Source organism: Lytechinus pictus, chromosome 8 (assembly GCF_037042905.1).
Source record: "Lytechinus pictus isolate F3 Inbred chromosome 8, Lp3.0, whole genome shotgun sequence".
Lineage (NCBI taxonomy): Eukaryota > Metazoa > Echinodermata > Echinoidea > Temnopleuroida > Toxopneustidae > Lytechinus > Lytechinus pictus.
In genome coordinates this window covers 23,152,136-23,175,618 of record NC_087252.1, presented here as the reverse complement: position 1 = coordinate 23,175,618, position 23,483 = coordinate 23,152,136, and the positions used below count along the sequence as shown (strand labels likewise).

The 23,483-nt window shown below is 36.3% G+C and overlaps 1 protein-coding gene across 2 annotated transcripts in view; it reads left to right on the top strand.

The window, feature by feature from the left end:
• LOC129266996 (uncharacterized) overlaps positions 1-16,514 on the top strand; it is a 125,633-nt gene extending 109,119 nt beyond the window's left edge. For both annotated transcript variants that reach the window (XM_064103802.1, XM_064103803.1), the window contains 8 exons: positions 256-393; positions 2,347-2,688; positions 4,809-4,949; positions 8,859-8,984; positions 10,349-10,471; positions 12,344-12,697; positions 13,506-13,630; positions 14,311-16,514. In XM_064103802.1, coding sequence (XP_063959872.1) covers positions 256-393; positions 2,347-2,688; positions 4,809-4,949; positions 8,859-8,984; positions 10,349-10,471; positions 12,344-12,697; positions 13,506-13,624 — 1,343 coding nt within the window. In that variant the 3' untranslated portion in view covers positions 13,625-13,630; positions 14,311-16,514. The remainder of the gene's footprint in view (positions 1-255; positions 394-2,346; positions 2,689-4,808; positions 4,950-8,858; positions 8,985-10,348; positions 10,472-12,343; positions 12,698-13,505; positions 13,631-14,310) is intronic.
• The last annotated feature ends 6,969 nt before the right edge of the window (positions 16,515-23,483 follow it).

The following is a 23,483-nucleotide window of genomic DNA, read 5'->3' as shown; positions in this document are numbered from 1 at the left end:
GTACTACTTTGATCGAAAAAACAAGCAAGCAAGGCAATATTGAAATTGCAAATTGGAGACTGCATGATACGTGAGAATATGAGGGGAAAACTAATAAAAAAGGACGATTTCTTTAACAAATTTTCTACCAGCCAATAGTGTTGAAGGATTTCAGTAGCTTTTAAGAATTATTGCGAGCTTGTGATTCTAACAAGCTCTATGAATTGGGCCCTGTAGACGCAAGATTGTGTTGATTTTTTGGTCATTTTTTTACAGCTATTTCTGGAGATTGCGGAGTTAACTTCTTTAGGTGTTCTAACGAAGCCTGCATACCAAATTACTGGCGTTGTGATGGATTCAACGACTGCTTTGATAACGGTGATGAAATGGAATGCGGTACTGTAGGAACTATTGGTAGGTCATGGTGGTGATTTTTGACCTGGGGGGACATGTCATAAAGTTGTTTGTAAGTTAAGAGCAACTTTAAGAATGACTGGTGAACTTTTCTTACGCGCTAAATGATCATCAATGAATGTTTTGGTGTTTACCATTTCCCACAAGAAAGGATCACCAGTTGTTCTTATAGATAGATAGATAGATAGATAGATAGATAGATAGATTGGTGGTTATTTTTTTTTCACGTGATTGCTAAGAAAGCATCAATGCTTGTAAGCAAGCAATCATTGGACCTACGGCTTAAGGTCCTCTCCGAGGGACCAGGTAGTGAGGATTTAAATGCCTTACCAAAGGGCACTTGCGCACCATTTGGGAATCGAATCCCAGTCACTGGACTATGAAACCCCCGCTCTACCGACTGAGATATCGCGCCACCTCTTAAAGCCGCTCTTAACTATGTGAAACACCCATCTGATTTCTATGAAAGCATGAATGCTTCTAAACAAGCAAGCAACCAGAGAATGAAAGATCCTCTCCTAGGGACCTGGTAATGAGGATAAGTGCCTTGCCAAAGAGCTCTAGCGCACCAAGTGGGAATCAAACCCCAGTCTCCGGTATCCAAGACCTTTGCTGGTGGGGGGGGCACTCGAATTATAACATGATACCTATATGCCACACCAAAGACAAAAATTAGGTTTTTGTCTCACCTGCATAGCAGAGAGAGAGACAATAGGCGCCACATTTCCGACGGCAGCGTCAACATCAATCCAGTTTTTTAAACGACAGCATAACTTAGAAAGTATATGGACCTAGTTCATGAAACTTTAATATAAGATATATAAAGTATTATTGAACATCCTGCCCGAGTTTCAGGTCACTTGACTAAGGTCAAAGGTCATTTAGGGTCAATGAACTTAGACCATGTTGGGGGAATCAAAATCTTAACCTAAGGTTAAGTTTTTGAAATTTTGTCATAACTTCAAAGGTATATGGACCTAGTTCATGAAACTTGACCATAAGGTTAATCAAGTATTACTAAATATCCTGCCCGAGTTTCAAGTCACATGATTAAGGTCAAAGGTCATTTAGGGTCAATAAACTTTGACCAAGTTGGGGGTATTTGTTGAATTACCATCATAACTTTGAAAATTTATGGATCTGATTCATATAACTTGGACATAAAAGTAATCAAGTATCACTAAACATCCTGTGTGAGTTTCAGGTCACATGACTAAGGTCAAAAGTCATTTATGGTCAATGAACTTTGGCCAAGTTGGGGGGTTTTGTTGAATTACCATCACAACTTTGAAAGTGTATTGTTGTAGTTCATAAAACTTGGACAGAGTAATCAAGTATCACTGAACATCCTGTGTGAGTTCAGGTCACATGACCAAGGTCAAAGGTCATTTAAGGTCAATGAACTTTTGCCATGTTGGAGGTAATTATTAAATTGCTGTCATAACTTTCAAAGTTTATGGATACAGTATGGATATAGTTTATGAATATAGTATGAAATGTGGACCTAGGAGTAATCAAGTATCACTGACAAGTCTTAGGTCCTAAGCCCCTCTTCCCTCTCGGCTATAATAGATTAATTACTTGATCAGCATAAACAGTGAGATTACGGTCTAATATGGCTATGTGCACATTTGTGGCATCTACATGTGTACAGCCCAAGCATAAGAAATGAAGCTGTGACTTAATTAAACTTTGACGACTTAAAATTTGGCAATAATTCCAGTAGTATCAAAACTTTTGTGAATTGTAAAATTTTGGCATGCAGGGTGATATTCTCACTGCAGTGTTTGTAACTTAGACTTTTATGGAGACCGAGCCACTGTCCCCTCATTCATCTAGAGCAAATTGCAATGAACAATTTGTTCAAAATTAATTTTCCTATGAAATTAGAATACTATGAGGGTATGATAGATTTCATTGGTTAATTGACTCTGCTTTTTAATATATTCACAGAAAGCATCACCATTGGTTTGGGAGAGACTGCAAACTTCACTTCCCCAGGCTATCCGGACCGCTACGAACCGCAGTGCTACATCGGCTGGGAAGTCACTGTTCCGGACGGATATTGGGTGCGTTTCCAGTTCTACTCCATCCAGCTTGTATTGCAATCGTTCCTTTCGATTGGAACAGGCCTCGACCACAGCGACCATGACACGATCGTCGCTGAATTCCAGCACAACCACGAGCCGAGACAGTACGTCGTCCAAAGCAACGAGGCTTGGCTTGAATTCCACTGTGGACCGCACGCACATGGAGAAGGGCTCCTGATCCATGCTTCAGCCATTGATCCAAACAGTGAGTGCACACAACCTTTCGTGAGGTCAAAAATTATTAACTTATTTTGCTCATTAAATTGGCAACATTCATTAATTCTTTATTCATTTCTATATATTTTGTTAATATAGTATGGATATAACATGAGTCAAAATTATACGAGATATATTTCAGGCTTTTAGAAAGTGTAGGGGAAATTCTTTATCCAAGGTTGGTCTGGCAAATTCTATTTTTCCCCTCTAGTTGTTATGTGCATATTTTTCAGAAACGCATATAATTGTTGCGATATACGATATCGATATCTGATATATCTACACACTTACAACTTGCAACCATGGCCGCTTGACCTACGTGATTAAAGTCACCATGTACATACGCTCTATAACAAGTATCTCCAGTCTCATCTGTCAGCCTTCACCATAGCCATATACACAATATTGATTCATGGTGGCAGCGGTGGGATAACAATAATTATATGACACCTTGACAGATCCTTGTCATTTGATTGGTTGCTTGATATCGATCATTCTGCCCATTTTACAATGACGTCATCAACCGTGCAATTTTGGATCCATTCATCGTTCAATTCTGGATCCTTACGATTTTGTCCATTGCACGCGTGTGCCAAGACGGCGCAGCGGGCACCACACAACCACTCGTGTTTGAAGCTTGCATGTCGTATGTATGCAATAATCTGCAGACCGAGCTCCCACTGCATGACCATATTTTGCATCGAAATTCATAAATTTCATATGAAAAAGAATCCATTTTTAGGTGTCATATATAAACCAAATAATGAATGTTCTCTCCATTCGTGCAATGGACTTAATACTTCATTCGGTGAAAGATGAAATGAATGATCCATTCAACTCGGCTGGATCATTTCATCTTTCACCTCATGAAGTATTCTGTCCATTGCACTCATGAACATTCATTATTTGCATATCATACAATAATCTTTATGTGATTTGATATATGAATTCGTAATTGATAGCTTGCATTTAAATGAATTTTATGTTATGTTATGTGGAAGCGTCGTGGTGTAGCGGTTCTGACTCTCGCCTTGTAATCAGAGGGTCGTGTGTTCGAATCCCACCATGGCCTAGCGTCCTTTGGCAAGGCGTTAATCCACACTTTGCCACTCTCCACCCAGGTGTTAAATGGGTACCCGGTAGGATGTGAAAGCCTATATGTAGTATGCCTAGCAATTGAGTCTTGGAACTCTTGTTGGAATGCTCCCCAGGGAGTGGAGAAGGTGCATACATTGTATGCGGGCATGCAAGGATCCGATGACCGGGGTAATAATATGTCTGTAAAGCGCTTAGAGACGTCGTTCCGATGTATTAAGCGCTATATAATTGCGGAATATTATTATATATATTATTATTGTCAAATTCTGTTATTTGATTGATACTACGGGGAAGGTTGTTCCTCAGTACGGAGCCATTTTTTCATTTAAAAATAAAAGCCATCAGCAGATGTCTTGGACTTACACTTGATTCACAGCTGGCAAAAAATTATAGTCATTTGGGGGGGGGTACTTTTTACAATCTCCCACCTAAATCAGCTTTACCATGACGGAATGAGGACTATCCAGGGCCCCATCTTACAAAGAGTTACGATTGATCCAATCAATCGTAACTCTATGGTAATCCATCAGGGTCATAATTTTTTCTATAGGAAATTTGCAAAATGTCCTTCGTAAACAAAGGAGAACACACCAAATTGTCAAGAAATCAATGAATTTATGGTTATACATTCACAACTAGAAAATCTTTTGAACAAACATGCATTTTATATGTTGACTTTGCTGGCTTTCCATAGTTGCGATTGATCGGATCAATCGCAACTCTTTGTAAGACGGACCCCAGGGCTCTGTTGAGCATTTCAACGGCAAAACGGCCTGTGCCCTTGTGGAATTTTTTCCTGCTTCATTGATTTGGCAATAAAGATTGAGACAGAGCGAATATTTCCAAATGAAATTGCCAAGGCAAGCAGGAGCATTCGCATATACACTTAAAAACGTAGGTAAAGATTTTGAAATAGATTGCGAGCCTTTATCGGACGGTAGCCATTGGATTCTATGTACCATCTATGTCACATGTTCAGTAACATGTTTTTTAATCTTATTTCACCGACAGATTACGTGCATCCAACTTGCCCTAGCGATGAATTCCAATGTGATGATGGGAATTGCATCGAGCCCTTTGACCTTTGTAACGGAAGAAATGATTGCTTGGGAGGAGAGGATGAAGACCAAGATTGTGGGAATTTCGACCCATGTAAGATGATGTCATTATTTAGCCCCTGCTCCCCAGTTTTTTTTCCTTAGACTTTTTCTTCAGTTTTTTTTTTGTCTCACCTGCATAGCAGTGTGAGACTATAGGCGCCGCTTTTCCAACGGCGGCGACGGCGTCAACACCAAATCTTAACCGAAGGTTAAGTTTTTGAAATGACAGCATAACTTAGAAAGTATATGGACCTAGTTCATGAAACTTGGCCATAAGGTTAATCAAGTATTACTGAACATCCTGCCTGAGATTCATGTCACATGACCAAGGTCACAGGTCATTTAGGGTCAATGAACTTTGGCCGAATTGGGGGTATCTGTTGAATTACCATCATAACTTTGAAAGTTTATGGATCTGATTCATGAAACTTGGACATAATAGTAATCAAGTATCACTGAACATCCTGTGCAAGTTTCAGGTCACATGATTAAGGTCAAAGGTCATTTAGGGTCAATAAACTTTGGCCAAATTGGGGGTATTTGTTGAATTACCATCATAACTTTGAAAGTATATGGGTCTAGTTCATTAAAATTGGACATAAGAGTAATCAAGTATCACTGAACATCCTGTGCGCATTTCAGGTCACATGACCAAGGTCAATGAACTTTGGCCGAAAGGGGGTATCTGTTGAATTACCATCATAACTTTGAGAGTTTAAAAATAGTGGAAGGACTATACTGAAATTGAAACTGAAATAGTAATCTCGGCCATCGATCGCGCGATCATGACAAAAATTGGCATGCTTGTTAACCCATAGCATAATCTTCAAAACTTTTTGCTAATTTAATATGCGTAAAAATCTAGAATTTGCTCTAATTAAGCGAATAGGGCCCCTAATTTTTTTTTTATTCACAGACTCTTTTTAGATTTGGATCATATGTACTTTAAAAGAAATCAATATCACAAATATTTTCTTATTTTTTAAAATTATTTTCTTAATTTCTTTTATTGTTCTTCGACTTTTTTTCTTTACAAGATGAAACTAATTGATTTTAATGAGAAAAAAGTCAGCAAGTGGCATGGTAGAAAAATTTGAGCAACAGATTTATCGCGAAAAATGTTAGGGGGTTGGATCAACCCCCCCCCCCCCCCCCATTCTTGTTTATAGGGTTAAAGGAGAATGAAACTCTTGGAGCAAGTAAGCTTTTGTGAAAGCAGAAAAATCAAAGAATAAGATCAACAAAACTTTGAGTAAAATAGGACTAGCAATAAAAGAGTTATGAGCATTTGAATGTCGAGATCACTAATGCTATGGAGATCCTCCCATTGGCAATGCGACCAAGATCTGTGATGTCACACACGTACAACTCTCCCATTTGGACACTGAAAATATACCCCAAAACATCTCTTTTTGCTTATTCTAATCATATGACAAACGATTCATCAATGGTATAATGTTGTGAAACCTCTGTACTTGTCATCTCATAAAGAGAACACCTCACCTTGTGATAGACTCTATAAAAGTGAGAATATAAGTGAAATAAGTACTAGAGTAATGAGGGAGTTGTACGTGTGTGATATCACAGATCTTGGTCGCATTGCTGATGGGAGGATCTACATGGCACTAGTGATCTCAATATTTAAATGCTCATAACTTTCTTATTATTCATTCAATCTTCCTCAAACTTTCAACAATATGTTTCTTTGATTTTTCTCTTTGATATGGATTCAGCTGGTTTCAAGGGTTTCATTCTCCTTTAAAGGTAATCAGCACTGAATAGAGAAATTTATTATCTTGGCAAAATGGGATAATCCTTGTGCATACAATGGCAAGGTTGAGGGTTCAAATCCCAATATCAGCGAAAACTTAATATGAAAAATTTGATGAAACTTGAAGCGAGACTTTGAACAAAAGACAAGTCAAAGTCTTGTAGTCAAAGACTCCAAAATGATGGTTTGTCAGTATTCATCTACTCTTCTTTTCAAATTGGCATCTTCATGTTGTTAAATAACTTGAGTTGAAATGCTTAATGAAATCAGTGTTTTAGGGGAAAATGTCAGTTTGCTTTTTAAACAGTGATTTTTAGAGTTCTCATTGCTTAGCCAGTTTAAAGTGTATAATGATGAAGTTAAGTTTATTCACAAACAACCCCAAGAGAAATGGTGTCAATATTTTACTTGCATTTTCTCTAATTATATTCCATGTGTGATTGCTACAAAACATTAATTAGACAAAAGGTTAATTTGCAATATGGAGACAGGATACATAGACAGTTAATATGCTAATAAGGCAGTGCTTCTCAAACGGTTGGCTGCGGCCCTCTGGTGGGTCGTGAAGCTCTCTCAGGTGGGCCGCGAGAAGCTCAAGAAGGAGAAAAAAATAGGAGAAAATTAAACTATAGACTTTTCACAGACCTGTTTGAACATGGTATGTATGATCAGTCTACGTGGGTCAAACAAAACTAAAGCACGCTTAGGTATCATGCACACTATATGGTTTCGATCTAACTTTAAAGGAGAATTAAACTCTTGGAGCAAGTTAGCTTTTGTGAAAGCAGAAAAATCAAAGAATAAGATCAACAAAAGTTTGAGTAAAATAGGACTAGCAATAGAAGAGTTATGAGCATTTGAATGTCGAGATCACTAATGCTAAGGAGATCCTCTCTCTGGCGATGCGACCAAGATCTATGATGTCACAGATGAAAAACTCTCCGGCTCTCCCCTTTTGGACACTGAAAATATACCCCAAAACATATCTTTTTGCTCATTCTAATCATATGACAAACGATTCATCAATGATATAATGTTGTGAAACCTCTGTACTTGTCCTCTCATAAAGAGAACACCTCACCTTGTGATAGACTCTATAAAAGTGAGAATATTAGTGAAATAAGTACTAAAGTAATGAGAGAGTTGTACGTGTGTGACATCACAGATCTTGGTCGCATTGCCAATGGGAGGATCTACATGGCACTAGTGATCTCAATATTCAAATGCTCATAACTTTCTTATTATTCTTTCAATCTTCCTCAAACTTTCAACAATATGTTTCTTTGATTTTTCTCTTTGATATGGATTCAGCTGGTTTCAAGGGTTTCATTCTCCTTTAATGTGAACCTCATGTGCATGAATATTGTGTATGTAGTTAATTGTCGCCCATTTACCGGACATTTGCAAATGCAGATTAGTTTTAAAACTGTTTGTTTCGAATGTGCTTCAGAGCTTTGTGTTCAAATTTCACAAAACATTTTTGCCTCAAAATTGACATTTTCTTAAAATTTTCGTAGGTGGGCCTCGAAAAAATCTGAGAGTTAAAGTGGCCCTCGAGTAAAAAAGGTTGAGAAGCACAGTGCTAAGGCATGATGGGAGAAAATAGGCTTGTACTAGAACGTCTGAATCTCGTTTCTCATCCAGACTTGATATACAAGTAGAAACAAAGGCACAGTTTCTACAACAAGCTTACTGTCAGCCAATCAGAGCAAATGATTTTCAGTAGCTTTAAACTATTATTGCAAATTTGTTGGTATAATTAATTTTCAGATAGTTTCTATTTTCCAATAATAAAATATGAATATTTTATTATGATTATTATTATCATTATGCTGACCTCTCACATATCCTGCTTCTGATTCCATATATAAAGTATGCTATTTTCTGAAACCTACAACATACATGTAGATGGAGATACTGCCTGCGAGTGTGGGGAGGATCAGAAGATGCTACACCTTTTGGTCTGCCCCCTCCTACCAGACTGCCAAACCGAAGATCTGGAGTCTTTTAACCTCAAAGTCAGATCTTGTACCCTCCACTGGACACGACGTGTGTGGTGACCCGAGAAGGAGTAGATTTTCTAAACCCTAAGATTTTTTTTTCTCTTGCGATTATAATGTTTACGAATTTAATTCGACATTATTCTAAATTTTCATTTCTTAATTTTGCTTCTTCTTTTTTATTGTGTAGATGGTTGTGATGTAGAAGGGAATACGGTCGTATGCCATTTCTTTTCCTCTGCTTACTGTGTGCATGATACATGGAGATGCAATGGTCGGTCGGATTGCTTTTTTAACGAGGACGAGCATGGCTGTGGCAAGTATTACCTCTTAGATTCTAATGCCCGTATTCTGAAGTCAGGTTTAACTTAAATAGACCATGGTCTAACTCTGCTAAAATTATGGGAAGCCAAAAGTGTCATAATTTTTTATTAAGTTGTACTTTTCTTATGTTTACTGCGCTCTTTCCTGATTCAGCGATGGTGAAGACAATCATTTATTTATACTTCCTACACAATAAGGAATGATTTGAGAGCCAAATGAGCTGAAATATTAGATCTCTACCTTCAGTGATTTATGTAACAATTGGCTGTCCATACTTAAACCTGAGTTTAAGTTAAACCCGACTTCAGAATACGAGCCTGAGTGTCTGGGAATTTTATCCAATTTAGGGAATAGGTTCTTTTGAAACCCCCTTTGATCAATATCTATTCATCCAATTGACAGCATTAGTATAAAAAATTCAATTCAGGTTGAGGTGCCATGGCAGAAAGGTCTATTAAAGGCGCCTGGCTATATTTGGAAAGTCGGGGGTTCGATCTGCAGCACTTATGCCCATGAGCAAGGCATTTGATCAACAATGCTTTGTTATCCTGCATTCAAATAAATGGAAATGCTATATGCATTATTGATATAACTAGGTGTGTGCTTGTTTAAAAAATCTATTGAGTAATTACCAGTTTAAAGATTTAAGTTATTATTTTACTTGGTAGTACCTTGTTTTTTAGCAGTAAGGAAAACATATGTTTATGCAATAAAATTTTGTTCATTATTAAGCCAAGAATCCTTGGTTGTGAAGGTGGTGGTTAAGCTATTACTTTCAAGACAATATTGATGTAGCTATCTTTCTTTAGCTTCACTTTGGAAAGGTAGCATGTGCATACATGTACAGCTTGCCAAGGGAGTGATAGTTTGTCTTTTTACCTCAAATCAAGAGGTGATTATTTGCTTTATATTCCACATCTAAAACTATTTAAAGGAAGATAAGAATATTTATGATATTTTAAGAAAGAATTGGTGAAAAAAATCAAGGTCCCTTGTTTTAGAAAATGGTAATTGAGTCAGTGCAGTTCAATATACTTGCTTTACTGTGAACCGTTGCATCCCTGCAAATATGCAGTGAATGTATGAAAACTATCTCCTTATTAAAAGTGTCATATTTTTATCTACCTGGAGTGCCATGATATGGTCAATATGAATGCATGAGCCATTGTATACCTGCAAATAAGCAGTCAATATATCTCCTTTCTTAACACTCAATATATGAATGCTACCTCCTTGTTTTTAAAAATCTTAAGCAGTCAATATTTTTATACTATCTTCCTATTTAAGTTCAACCAGTCAATATTTTAGTAAAATCTCCTTATTAAACAAGTATTATATTATTTACTATTTCCCTAGAGTGTGATGCTGGTCAATATGCCTGCGGAGACCATTGTATCCCTGCTAGTTACTACTGTGACGGGTATCCTGACTGCACTGATTATTCTGATGAAGATGCTTGTGCCAATGTAAACAACACAGGTAAGTACTACGTTCCTACCATTTACCCGTATTCTGAAGTGCGGATTTACCAAAGACCTGGGGGGGCCGTTTCATACAGCTGTTCGTAAATTAAGAGCAACTTTAAGAATGACTGGTCAACCTTTCTTACGTGCTAAACCTTTTTTACATGCTAAACCATCGCCAATGGTGTATACCATTTACCAAAAGAAAGGATCACCAGTCGTTCTTAAAGTCGGCCTTTTCATACAAACAGCTTTATGAAACATCCTCCTGGAGCCTGCAACACAAAGCTTACCCATCAACAACAAACTTTTCTTCAGGGTGAACTTTCCCTGTGAAATGCTGTCCGTATTTTGTGTATGGCAGCCTTGATCTGACAAACACTGCTGATAATGTTTTCAAGCACCAGTAAAAAAAAACTAGTGCCTGGTTTGTTTTCAAAGAATCAGTGAATATGCACTTCGTAAAAGTGCTATCCATTTATGTATTTTTGCATAATTCCACAATAATAATTATTGGTATTCATCTCTTTCTCATACCCTCTATCACTGTTTTGTTCCAGATCCTGTTTGATGTTGCCTGCCTCATTACCCTAATCCCTCTTGGCTTGAGGACTTTCTTTGGCCTTACTTACACTAACTTCCCTTTGTGTCTGCCTACTCCTTTTCTTTCATCCCCTTCACTAACCTGATTGGTCTTCTCTACTCACTAATGCCCCTTTTGTCTCCTTGTTTCTAGTGTTGCTGCAGCTTGTCCGTGGTCTATATTATGGTTGTTCTACTTTATATGTTTGTCATTTTGCCTCCGATGAACATTCTGCTAGGATCGAAAGCTTAGGCCTCTTTTGACTTTCTGATAATAATTATAATAAAATTAGTAATGATAACGAAAATGATAATGATGATGATGATGATGATGATGATGATGATAATAATTACAAAAATAATAAAAATAACGATAACAACACTAATAACAATAATGATGATGATAAAAATAGTGCCTACTTTATGGTGAACAATTCCACCTTTCCATATCATGGACACTTGAAGAAAGTGAATCTTCAAAAGGACAATAATTGAAAAGAATAAAATATTTTAGATTTAATATTCCTGAATGTAGTAAACTGTTAAATCATTAATGAGAGGGGGGGAAGGTTTTCTGTTAGGACTTGAATGTTTCAGTTGATGAAAGTTGGCATAATTGGATAGGTAGTTGATTCCAAAGCTTTGGTCTTTAACTGAAAAAAAACATGATCTATCCATCTTGTTTTTTGTACTGTGTGTATGGAGCAATATATCATTGGATGATGTATTGAGATAAAGCTGCCCAAATATGTGGGGGAGAGGGAGTATACTTAAATAATAGTGACCCGAGTCTTTAGACGTGGGCAATATATTTGATGTTCCCCGAAAGAAGAGCCAGTCAATAATATTAATATCATCCAAATCAGATATCTAGAGCCAAAATCATGATAATGGTGATATTTCTTTTAAAAATAGAGTTCTATTGTGTCATGTTGATATCAGGGTCTGGGCTCTGCACTTTGCCATTATGATGTACTTGCAAGCCCCGGATCGAACGTTGTCTTTATTTTGACGTATATTGTTGGTGCGTGGATCAATATGAATCTCTTCATATGCATCCTCAAATGCCCGGATGTGAGACCAGGAAAATACAAAGGTATATTTGCATTGTCTCTGCATGCAAAGTAAATACACGCATTGAGATTGAGAAAAATAAAAACATTATACCTATCTCTTCCAGATATTCAGAAAATGTAGGGCAAAATGGTTTCTGTAGAGGACCAGCTCAGGTGCCTGATACGGGTAATAATGAATATTGTATAATAAATTCCAAGTTAAATCTTTTTTATAACATTATTCTTTTCAGTGAGTTATACCTTGACCAATGATCCTATCATCATCACATCTCCCAACTATCCCGGAGACTACCCCCCGAACGATGTTACGGTGACGCTCGTCACCGCGCCAGAAGGAATGGCTGTGTTGGCGCAGATATTAGATTTCAATGTCAGCTACTCGACGTTTCTCCTCTTCACGAACGATCACGAGGTCCATCCGGTAACCAGCGATTTCATCACAGCACTTGGCTACACGTATGGAAGGAGTTTGACCGATGCTCAGTCTGAGATTATATCTAGTGGCAATACAATGGCCATTACTCTCTATACAGGATACTACGGCCAAGCCCATGGCTTCCAGATACAACTATCAGTGGTAGAAGGTAATTAACCTTTCTATTTCAAAAGGCCATTAGCAGGGCTGGGAGAGACAGGTCGAAAGGCCACGAGCATGGCCAAAAAAGTTATATTTATTTTTCATTATCATTATTATCTGTTTGAAATCACCTGTGCCTTGGAGGCAAAACGTGGAATGAGTCAATATGCAGGTCTCTTCTCCCGATGTAACTGATTGGGGGAGTGCAGGTGGGCCCCTACACTGAGGTTTCCCCTAACTCTTTTACGAATAGCTAGTGCAGTGGGTTCTTAACGCTGTATTTATTCATAAACATGCCTCAATGATTGTGTATAAATTTGAAGCAAATAATTCGCAAATGTCATAGTTGTAAATAAAAACATTCTTCAATCCAATGATTGTTTTTCAAATAGCGTCCTGTATTGTTGTATATTTCAAATTAAAAAAGATGGCCATTATTTTTCAAAATAGTATAAAAAGAAAGTAAATTTCATTTTTCATATTGATAAATAATTCATCTCTAGAACATCATCCTGTGATTATCTGGATTTGTTTATGATATAATAGGGATTTAAAAAAATGAAAATCCAGTTTATACCCCGAGCAGCCCATGAAACATACATAGACAGTGTTTTATGGGCTAGCTAGTATTTTTTCATTGCATTTGCAATATAAAGTGTGTTATGAGAACATAATTGTCATAATATGTGTTATATGCTTGTATTGAGTATTTCTTATACATGTATGCCTTTATGTACACTGACCTTTGTGAAATCTATAGCAGAAAAATTGAAATGAAATTTATCCCATCTTTTTTTTTGCTTAATACTTTCCAGCGCCAATATGTGCCAGTAATGAGTTTACATGCGATGACGGAGACTGCATCCCTGACTTTTATGAGTGCGACGGATATCTTGATTGTTTTGATGGTTCAGATGAAATCAGTTGCCCATAGTTTATGGTATGATGATACAACTGTTCTCCTCAAATGGGCAGCCTTAATTTTTCTCAAATTGGCAACGTATATCATTCATTACCCAGTTAATACATAGCTATATAATTGATTGGACTTTTCTAAGGCTTAAAGTATTCAACCTATTCTCCTCAAATTGGCAATACCCAGTTACGCAGCTAATGATATGATTGATTGAACTTTTGTAAGGTTTAAAGTTTTCAACCAACTCCTCAAATTGGTAGCTTTTGCACTCAAATTGGCAACCATTACCATTTATTACCCAGTTACATAGTTTGAAAGCAATTCTGGATGTAACAGCTGTAGAAGTCAAAATGGAAAAAAAAATCTATATGTAGTATGATTTCATCAAAACATTGACAAATTATATAAACAGTGATTTTATTGTTTTCATTACCTTGCCAAATTTCAATTGCTTCAATTTCTGAGATGAAGACACCATTTGTAGTGCATCCGATGTTAAGATTGCATAATGCTTAAAGATAAAAGAAAGTATTTCCAGTAAAATCACTGATTTTTTGAGACAGAGGGCTTGGCATTCCCTACACTAGTGTCTCTTCATTTCAGTTCATTTTAATTCAAATCATTTTTTTTTTATTTATCTTTCATTTTCTCTTCTTATTTTCCTCCCCTTCTGTCCCCGCTGCTTTCATCTTTATCATCTCCAGGAATTTGCAATCCAGGACTTTTCTCTTGGAACTGACGGAAAATATAGAATCCAGGACTACAGGTACTGTGATGCCTGATTGTAATTCAGACAGTGACTTTCCATTTAAATGAATGGCCCTTAACCATTTCAGATAATCTTTAAATTCCATTTCAAACCTAACCTCAAATGGAAATTCTCTTTTGTCATAGGAAAAGAAAACAGCAGAAACATGAATTCCATTTTGAAAAGGCAAATGCAGTGAATTTTTGCACAAAATGTAAACAACCAAACAAATTTTCTTTTTTGATTTACCAGTGTGATGTAAAATCACTGTCCCTACTTTGCGGGTGGGGAAGATGATTATAACTGTCTCAGGACCTGTTTTACAAAGAGTTACAACTACAAGTATGGCAACTTTGCCATTATTGTATTTTCATTGGCTGCTGATCTGTGTTATACTATTTGACCCAATGGCAAATCTTGGAACTCTTTATAAAACAAGTCCTGGAACCAATTGATCCCATTGCCTTTGGAAGTACTGGACTAACAGTGGGGTCTGGGAGCCCTCCATCTGATAAAATCCACCCCCCCCCCCCACCCTTTCACCTTTCTTGATAGTTATATTTTGCGAAGATATCAGAAAATACATGACACATGAGTATACACAAAAATGAACCAAGAGTTATGTATCAATTTTGTTACCATCATTATTTTTTTTTCATCTTAAAGGACAAGTCCACCCCAACAAAAAGCTGATTCGAATAAAAAGAGAAAAATCTAACAAGCATAACACTGAAAATTTCATCAAAATCGCATGTAAAATAAGAAAGTTACGACATTTCAAAGTTTCCCTTATTTTCACATAATAGCTATATGCACATCCCGGTCGGTATGCAAATGAGGGAACTGATGACATCACTCACTCACTTTTTCTTTTATATTTTATTATATGAAATATGAAATGTTTTAATTTTCTCCTCATAATTGTCATGTGAAACAAAGTTTTATTTCTCACTGAACATGTGGAATCACAATTGTTTAACATTATATGGTTCTTTGTTGATTCAGATCAACATTTTTCTGAGGTGGACTTGAACTTTAAGTTGGCTTTTGAACAGACCATTTCTGAAATGAGCCCCCCCCCCTCCCCTCAAAAGAAATAATGATGATAAAATTAGAACGAAATAACAACCAAGAAGCCATTCTCCCATTATTATTCTGTTTAAATACATGTCTTTCATATAAAAAAGCAAAATATTAAGTTAAAAAATGACACCATATTGTTATGACAATCATTTATCTTTCTCACTGCATTATAATACCAATGTGCCTCCATATATTTCTTATGATAAGTTTTTAGGTAACAGATAGAATATACATTTTTTATTAAGGTGTGTGCAGGGTGAGGGTGTGTGTGTGTGTGTGTGTAAAGGGAAAATTTGTATGAATATATTATCCAATTGTAATTGTTTGGAATGTATGCCTATATCAATTCTTCAAATACAGGCTGTATATTCATGGACCTACAATGTATTACTCTACCTTGGTACAATTTCATAAATTCCTTCACGCAGAAGTGTTATCACCCTCGGTAGGTCCATGTTATATTCAAGGTATTTTAATAGCCAGATGTCACTGTATGGATATTATGTTCATACTTTTTTTTCATGTTACTTATAAGTAGCTGTATTCTAGATCAGTACTACTAGTATATTATTCTGTGCATCTGTTTTGAATATTTTATCATGTTTTTATAATTATCTGTGGTGGAGGATCGTATCATTTGTTGCACCAAATATGGGCCCAAATTCACAAAGGTGGTTTTGAAAATCCATGGTTGAGTCCATGGTTTATGCAGATTTCCTGTATAAATTAGGTTACAGCCCGATAGTCCGCGGGTCCAATAGTCCGCGGGTCCGTTAGTCCGCATGTCCGATAGTCCGCGGTGTGTGTAAAATTATGATCAGAATATAGTGAGATATTTTTTATTACACCATATGTGGAAAAAAGTGCTCGGAAATGACGTCACCGTTAAAATGTAAAATTCTAATAGCCTCACCAATATCATTTTGATTATTGTCTGCTATTTCTACAATAAACTTTATGTCAGTATGAATTTCCCCTTTAATGAATTAAGTATAATACTTGGGATCCAAAGTGTGCTTCAAATTTGAATATTAGAAGAGCGATTTGAAATGAGAAGGCCGTGCATATAAGTCCAGGAAAAAATAAGAAATACCAGCTCAAGTGTTAACAATTTTGTGCAGAAGATCCAAAGTATCATTTAAAAATGTTACCCTTTCCATTAGTCAAACATTAATATAATTCCAATTTTCTTCTCAGAACCTTTCTTAATTAATCTACTGTATGCATGGAGGGAATATTTGATTTTTTCGCATGGGGGTTTAAGACTGACCATGTATACCTCTGTCATTTTTACCTTTGCCATTATTACCTCTGCTATTATTACCTCTGTCATTTATACCTCCGTGACGAAAACCTCCATTTGAGAACACTATACCCCAGTTTCCCCCAATCAATTCTCTTCTCCAAGTACGACAAACCATAACTGCCCCAAGCAAGCAATTTAAGTATCAAAACACCTGTTTCTTGACCTTGGTCCGAAGATAACACAACAGCCTGAGCGACGGTCCCTGCAAAGCATGCCGTCATTTTAATTCACTTACTTTCCTTATTTCGAGGTCAATTTTCTTCGTTCGAAATTGAAAATGGACTAACATTGGATTTCTGAATACAATATGCCTTTGAAAACGTGATTAAATATCGAATACAATAATTTCATTCCGAAGGTCCTACTACAGGCAGAGAAGTCTTACATAATAGCACAGCTGTTGTTTATCATTTCGTCCTTGGCTCAACGCTCATAATCTGGCCTGTGGAGGTAAAATTGAGACAGCGGGGATTACCTGGCCTAGCGGGGTTGATCAGGCGGGTGTTTCATAAAGCTGTTCATAAATAAAGAGCGACTGGTGATCCTGACTTGCGGTAAATGGTACACACCATTGGCGATGATTTAGCGCGCGAGAAAGGATCACCAGTCGTTCTTAAAGTCGCTCTTAACTTACGAACAGCTTTATGAAACGGCCCCCTGGGCTTGGAAATGATTTTGGGATTTACAAACGCAAAATGGGGTATAGAACCGCAGTTTGCAATCTGAACTGCGGTCTTTCTCCAAACGGGGGTTTGACGTAATGTCTGCCGTTTTTACCTTTGCCATTTTATGGATCCGTGCCTGATAGAACCCCATGGTCTCGTATCATTTGACCTTTTGACCGCTCGACATTTGATCTCACTACATCCAGGATATCCTGATCATAATTTTACACACACTGCGGACTATCGGACCCGTGGACTAACGGACCCGCAGACTATCGGACCTGCGGAATATCAGGATGTCCCCATAAATTACGCTTAATTTAGCACGTATCGGGCAGTGTATAAAAAATGTCCAGTGCTGATGCACGCTTTTGTCACAGTGTGCCATATTGACGCCTGTTGCCGTGGATATCCACGCTATTTTATTCATGAGTCCACTCTTCAAACAGTGGACTCATGAATAAAATGACGTATCTAACTATGGCAACATGCGTCAATTTGGCGCACTGTGACAAAAGCGTGCATCAGCAATGGACATTTTTCATACACGTGCCCGATACGCGCTAATGTAAGCGTAATTTATACAGGAAATCAGCATAAGCCATGGATTCAACCTTGGATTTTTAAAACCACCTTCGTGAATTTGGGCCATAATGTTTAAATAAAGTATATGGATCTATTATAAAGTAAGAAACATAAGATTTATTAGAGCTATATTAAGAAGTACATGTATGTATGTTAATTTTTTCTGAAATATTAGCATCGTGTGTTCAATGTAAATGAAATATTTTGTTGTTGTTTAGCAGGAAAGTATGTCGTCAATTGATCAAATGCTGATCGATTGGAAATACTTCTGGGAAGGTCATAGATGAATTCATTGAATTTATTACAGCTACATGGGATTTAATCTTTGAAAAAATGACCGGGACAGCGAATTGACTGCCTCCCCTCCACTTGACGATTTTGGCAATAACTATGCAACACAGTTGTTCACCATTCAGAATTCATCATGACTTTTTTTATGACACATCCCATGTTAATATTGACATCTTTTTGTACAAAATATATTGTTTCCAGACCATTTTCCTCATATTCCCCATCAGATTAATGAAGTTAAAGTTATATCCTAAATCTTGGAATACTTTTGAATTAAAAAAAATGATCAAAAGGCACAAATTGCATCACAAATTCAGAGTTCGAACCAAATTATGTATATATTTAGCTTTTAAATAAGATATATGACAAATTGGATTATTCATTTTCATAACTTATAACAACTGGAATTGACAAAGAAATATTTAAATTGTTATATGTGAAAAAATACACATTTTTGCTATGCAAAGTATTAAGATTGATAATGTTATCCTAAATCTTACAATGCAAATTTTAAGTTTACACACAGGCTATTAATTAAAGTGCTTACCGAGTTTGGTTGTTTAGGCGATATATGGTTGAGATCTTTAGATTTTACAGGGTTGAGGCAATTACAAGGTCTTTCCTAATTTCATATGCTGCACTCAACCCAGGTGAGGGAAATGCATGGTATTGGCAGGAAAGATATTCCTGAAAAGCTGCGAGAAACAATTGATAGACAAGCTTATCCATGGTGATATAGGAACGCCTTGAGCACCTAACTAGGTGGATATGTGCACTATACAAATACCTTATTATTATTTTGTAGATGAATGTATTTTTCTTAATTTGTTTAATTACTTATGGATATGATATTATTTTTTTTACAAAATAAAGGTGTGGTGTCAAGTTTACTTATATATATATAAGGGATTTGAAAAAAAGTTAGATATGGAGAGAATGATGGCATCGTAAAACAGAAGATGGCAATTTCTTTCATTGTTCATAACGGAATGTTTGACAGAAAATTACAAAAATGTGAATTTACCACCCCCCCCCCCCCCCCCCACGAAAAAAAAATGGATTCAGAATTTTAAGGGATTCTTTTTCCTTTGCAATATATTTCCCAAATCCAACAATGAAAATGTATGTGCCAGAATAGACAGAAAATTGATTTATTAGTGTGATACATGTATGATTATTCAGTTACTTTTAAAGCAGCTTTTTCATATTTTTTCTACTTGAATGATGATTATAATGTATGCAAAAAAGAACATTTTGATGATTTATATGATGTACTATTTTGATAGATTGTGTAATGAATTTATAGATTTTATTAATTTGGTGAGTTGTTTAAATAGTAACAACTGGTTTTTCAACAAGATTTATGGAAAGAAGAATAAATTTGGCAGCATATTCATGCTTATTTTCTATGCATTATGTTGTGTCTTTCTGAGTAGCAGCAGTATTAGTAGTGAAGTAGTGGTGGTAGTAGTAGTAGAAGTAGAAGTAGTTTTAGTAGTGGTGGTGGTAGTAGTAGTAGTAGTGGAAGTGGTAGTGGTAGTAGGGAGAAGAAATGAGCTAAGAAGGGGAAACAAATGAAAGAAGGAGTAAGAGATAATAGAGAGAAAAATTAGGAATTCAAGTACATGTAGTGTAGAAAATCACTAAAAATAATAGGGATGATGAATGTTGATTGTAATAATAATTTTTGAAGTAAGGTGAAGAGATGAGTTTGATATTCGTATGAGAATAATGATGATGGGAATTACTTGGAAATGCTTGAAATTTAGACATTAGACAGTCCTACTTTTCGACTTGCAATTTCTTCTCAAAATAGATATCGCCACTCATGTGATAAAGTACAGCCTTTGGTTTCTTCTGTTCCTCGGCTGAAAAGAATTGACACCCCCCCCCAAAAAAAAAAATAATAATATTAAAAATAATAATAGGAGTGGGCTACAAATGGGTGATTTTTGGTTTTACTGTGGGAACAGTTTTTTTGTGTTCCTTTTACCTTATCTCAACATGAAATGACAATATTTTTTGTCTCGGGTCCGAGAAAAAAGTGTGCCGGGCCAAAATCCAAAATGGCCGCCAAAACCCCCCAAAATCACAGTTTTGGCCACAACTTTTTTATTTGGTGGTCATTTTCTCTGGTTTTGGTGTCTCATATTCATATGTTTTTGGGGGCAGGCAATTTGTTTTTCCTATAATTAGTACTTTTAAACCATTATTTGTAGAGTTAAAAGGTAATTATACCTAAATTTTCCCATTTTTGTAACCTTTTTTCAGCCAAAAAGTGGGTTTTATCATCCTGGGGTTCTGGGATATTAGATGGTACGAGGTCAACAATAGCAAGCAGCTTCATGTAGCTATATTGCTTTTATTCCTCCACTTTGGGTTTTACGGATATTTGTGAAATATATCTTATCAAATAAAAGAAAATGTCATTTATCCATAGGGGCTATACGGTGTACAATGCACTGTACATACTACACTGCATATATCCATGCATTGACCACCATGGCATATGACAAGGCCTGTATATATAAACTATAGTGTCATAGAAATGAGCTTCAAAGGTTTAGAATTATATTGTGAATTTGATTCCTTGTTAGCTGATGTACATGGTGAAACCAGTAACGTAAATTAAACTTACATGTAAATATCACATAGTATACATGGCGTACATCACATTTTTTTTCCTTCATTTGGAGGCTTTTTTAGAAACCTGGTTCTGGTGTCTAACTGCCTGGGCCTATGTTTATGGGGTCAGGTAACTACTAGTATCATGGTAACGCTGATCAACAGCCAATCAGAATAAAGGATTGCATGCAAGTTACCATTAAGTTAACTTAACATAATGGTAAATTTTCATGCAACGGGGCCCAGAATAGCTACAGTGTAAATTACCTCTCTCCGCCCCCTGAATTAGCATATTTGACAAAACATGTCCTCAATTTCTGAGACAAAACATATCTTCAATTTCTGAGGCATCTAATTCTAAACCTGAGAGCTCATTTCTATGACACTATAGTTTATACAAGCCTTGTTATCTGTCATGGTGGCCAATGCATTTATGCAGTGCAGTATGTATGTACAGTACATTGTACATATGTATACTGTATAGCCCCAATGGATAATTGACATTTTTTTATTTAATAAGATATATTTCACAAATATCCGTAAAACCCAAAGTGGAGGAATCAAAGCAATATAGCTATATGAAGCGATTTGCTATTGTCGACCTCGTACCATCTAATATCCCAGAACCCCAGGATGTTAAAACCTACTTTTTGGCTGAAAAAGGCCGGCTACAAAAATGGGAAAATTTAGGTATAATTACCTTTTAACTCTACAAATAATGGTTTAAAAGTACTAATTATAGGAAAAACAAATTGCCTGCCCCAAAACCAGACACCAAAACCAGAGAAATTTACCACCAAATAAAAAAATTGTGGCCAAAACTGTGATTTTGGGGGGTTTTGGCGGCCATTTTGGATTTTGGCCCGGCACACTTTTTTCTCGGACCTGAGACAAAAAATATTGTCATTTCATGTTGAGATACATTACAAGGAATAAAAAAAAACTGTTGTCATATTGAAATTACAAAAAAAAGTATTTTTGACCCATGTATAGCCCACTCCTAATAATAACAAATATTAACAAAACATCAGTAAAAACTGTTATGGGCCATTTGCTCTGAAAAATTAGACGGGGAAAAGTCATCGAGTCAAAATTGTTTGGAATAGTCCAGAACCTTTTTTGGGGGGGAAGGTGGTTCAATCAAACCACCCACCCCCCCCCCCCCCCGATTACGAGCTTGAGTTAGTAAAAAACAAACGGAAGAGGCATGAGCAGAGATAAGAGAATATGTCCATGGCTAGAAGTATGTTTTAATAAAAGCAGAAGAATTAGAGATATCAGCGAAGGTTTAATGAAAATCCACCAGAAGAATTATGAAAAAAAATTGAAGTTTTCATTTTGTGACGTCACAGACGAGAAGTCGCTCGATATAATGTGGTATCAAATCCCCCGTCCCGGCCCCTACAAAGAAAATGATTTTTTTTCCCCCACCAATGAAAGTGATTTTATTTGCACGGTGAATATCATCAGATACATTTATTCATACCCCCTTCTGTAAGAACATGTTTTATTCACTGTATTCCATTAAAAAAAAATCTCATAACGTATGGGGGGGGGGCTGAAACATAAAAATTCATAACTCCTATACAGTCGTGGATTTTCATCAAACCTTCAATCATCAATATTTTTCTCCCATTATTCTGGCCCCGTTTCATAAAGGACTTGCAACCCAGGACCAAAATCCAATTGAAACCAGTTGGATTTCTAACTGGTTTCAATTGGTTTTTAACTGGAATGTAACAATTTCCAATTGAAACCAATTGGAACCAGTTGGGCAACTGGAACCAGTTGAGTAACTGGAAATGTCTTCCAACTGGAAATGACTTCTAACTGGAACCAGTTGGGTAACTGGAAATGACTTCCAACTGGTAATGACTTCTAATTGGAACCAGTTGGATAACTGGGAATCCTAACTGGAACCAGTTGGGTAACTGGAAATCCTAACTTGATCCAGTTGGTAACTGGAAATGACTTCCAATTGGTTTCCAATTGGAAACTTTTCCAGTTACCCAACTGGATCCAATTGAAACCAGTTAATTTGCATATTATCTGCCAATGTGTACAGATTAATATTTTATGTGATTCATCCTTTAGAATATATCTATTAATTTATTTTTATTCTCAAGTGCCTTACTTGTTTAAGATAAATGTGTAAAATAGTTAGCAGTGAAAACCATGTTCAGAAATATTATAGATTAATAATTTTAACAGATTAAAAGATAATTAGTACACCACTAACTGTTACCAGATTACATCAAATACACTAATACATATATTCGAAGCTCCTTATCATGAGAGTCTAAATTTTATCAATGCCCTTTACATTGGTATTAATAGAAAACCATGCTTCTGTGTTGGCATGAGCAATAGTTAGTAAAAAAGCTAAATAATTTGTAACTAATTAAGTTCATTCCAACTGGAAGTTCCAACTGATGGTTCCACTTTGAAACCAATTGGTTTCAATTGGAACCAATTGCCTCCAATTGGCATGATTGGTTTCAACTGGAACCAATTGAAACCAGTTGCCTCCAATTGGATTCAACTGGTTTTAATAGGGAAATTGGAACAACTAGA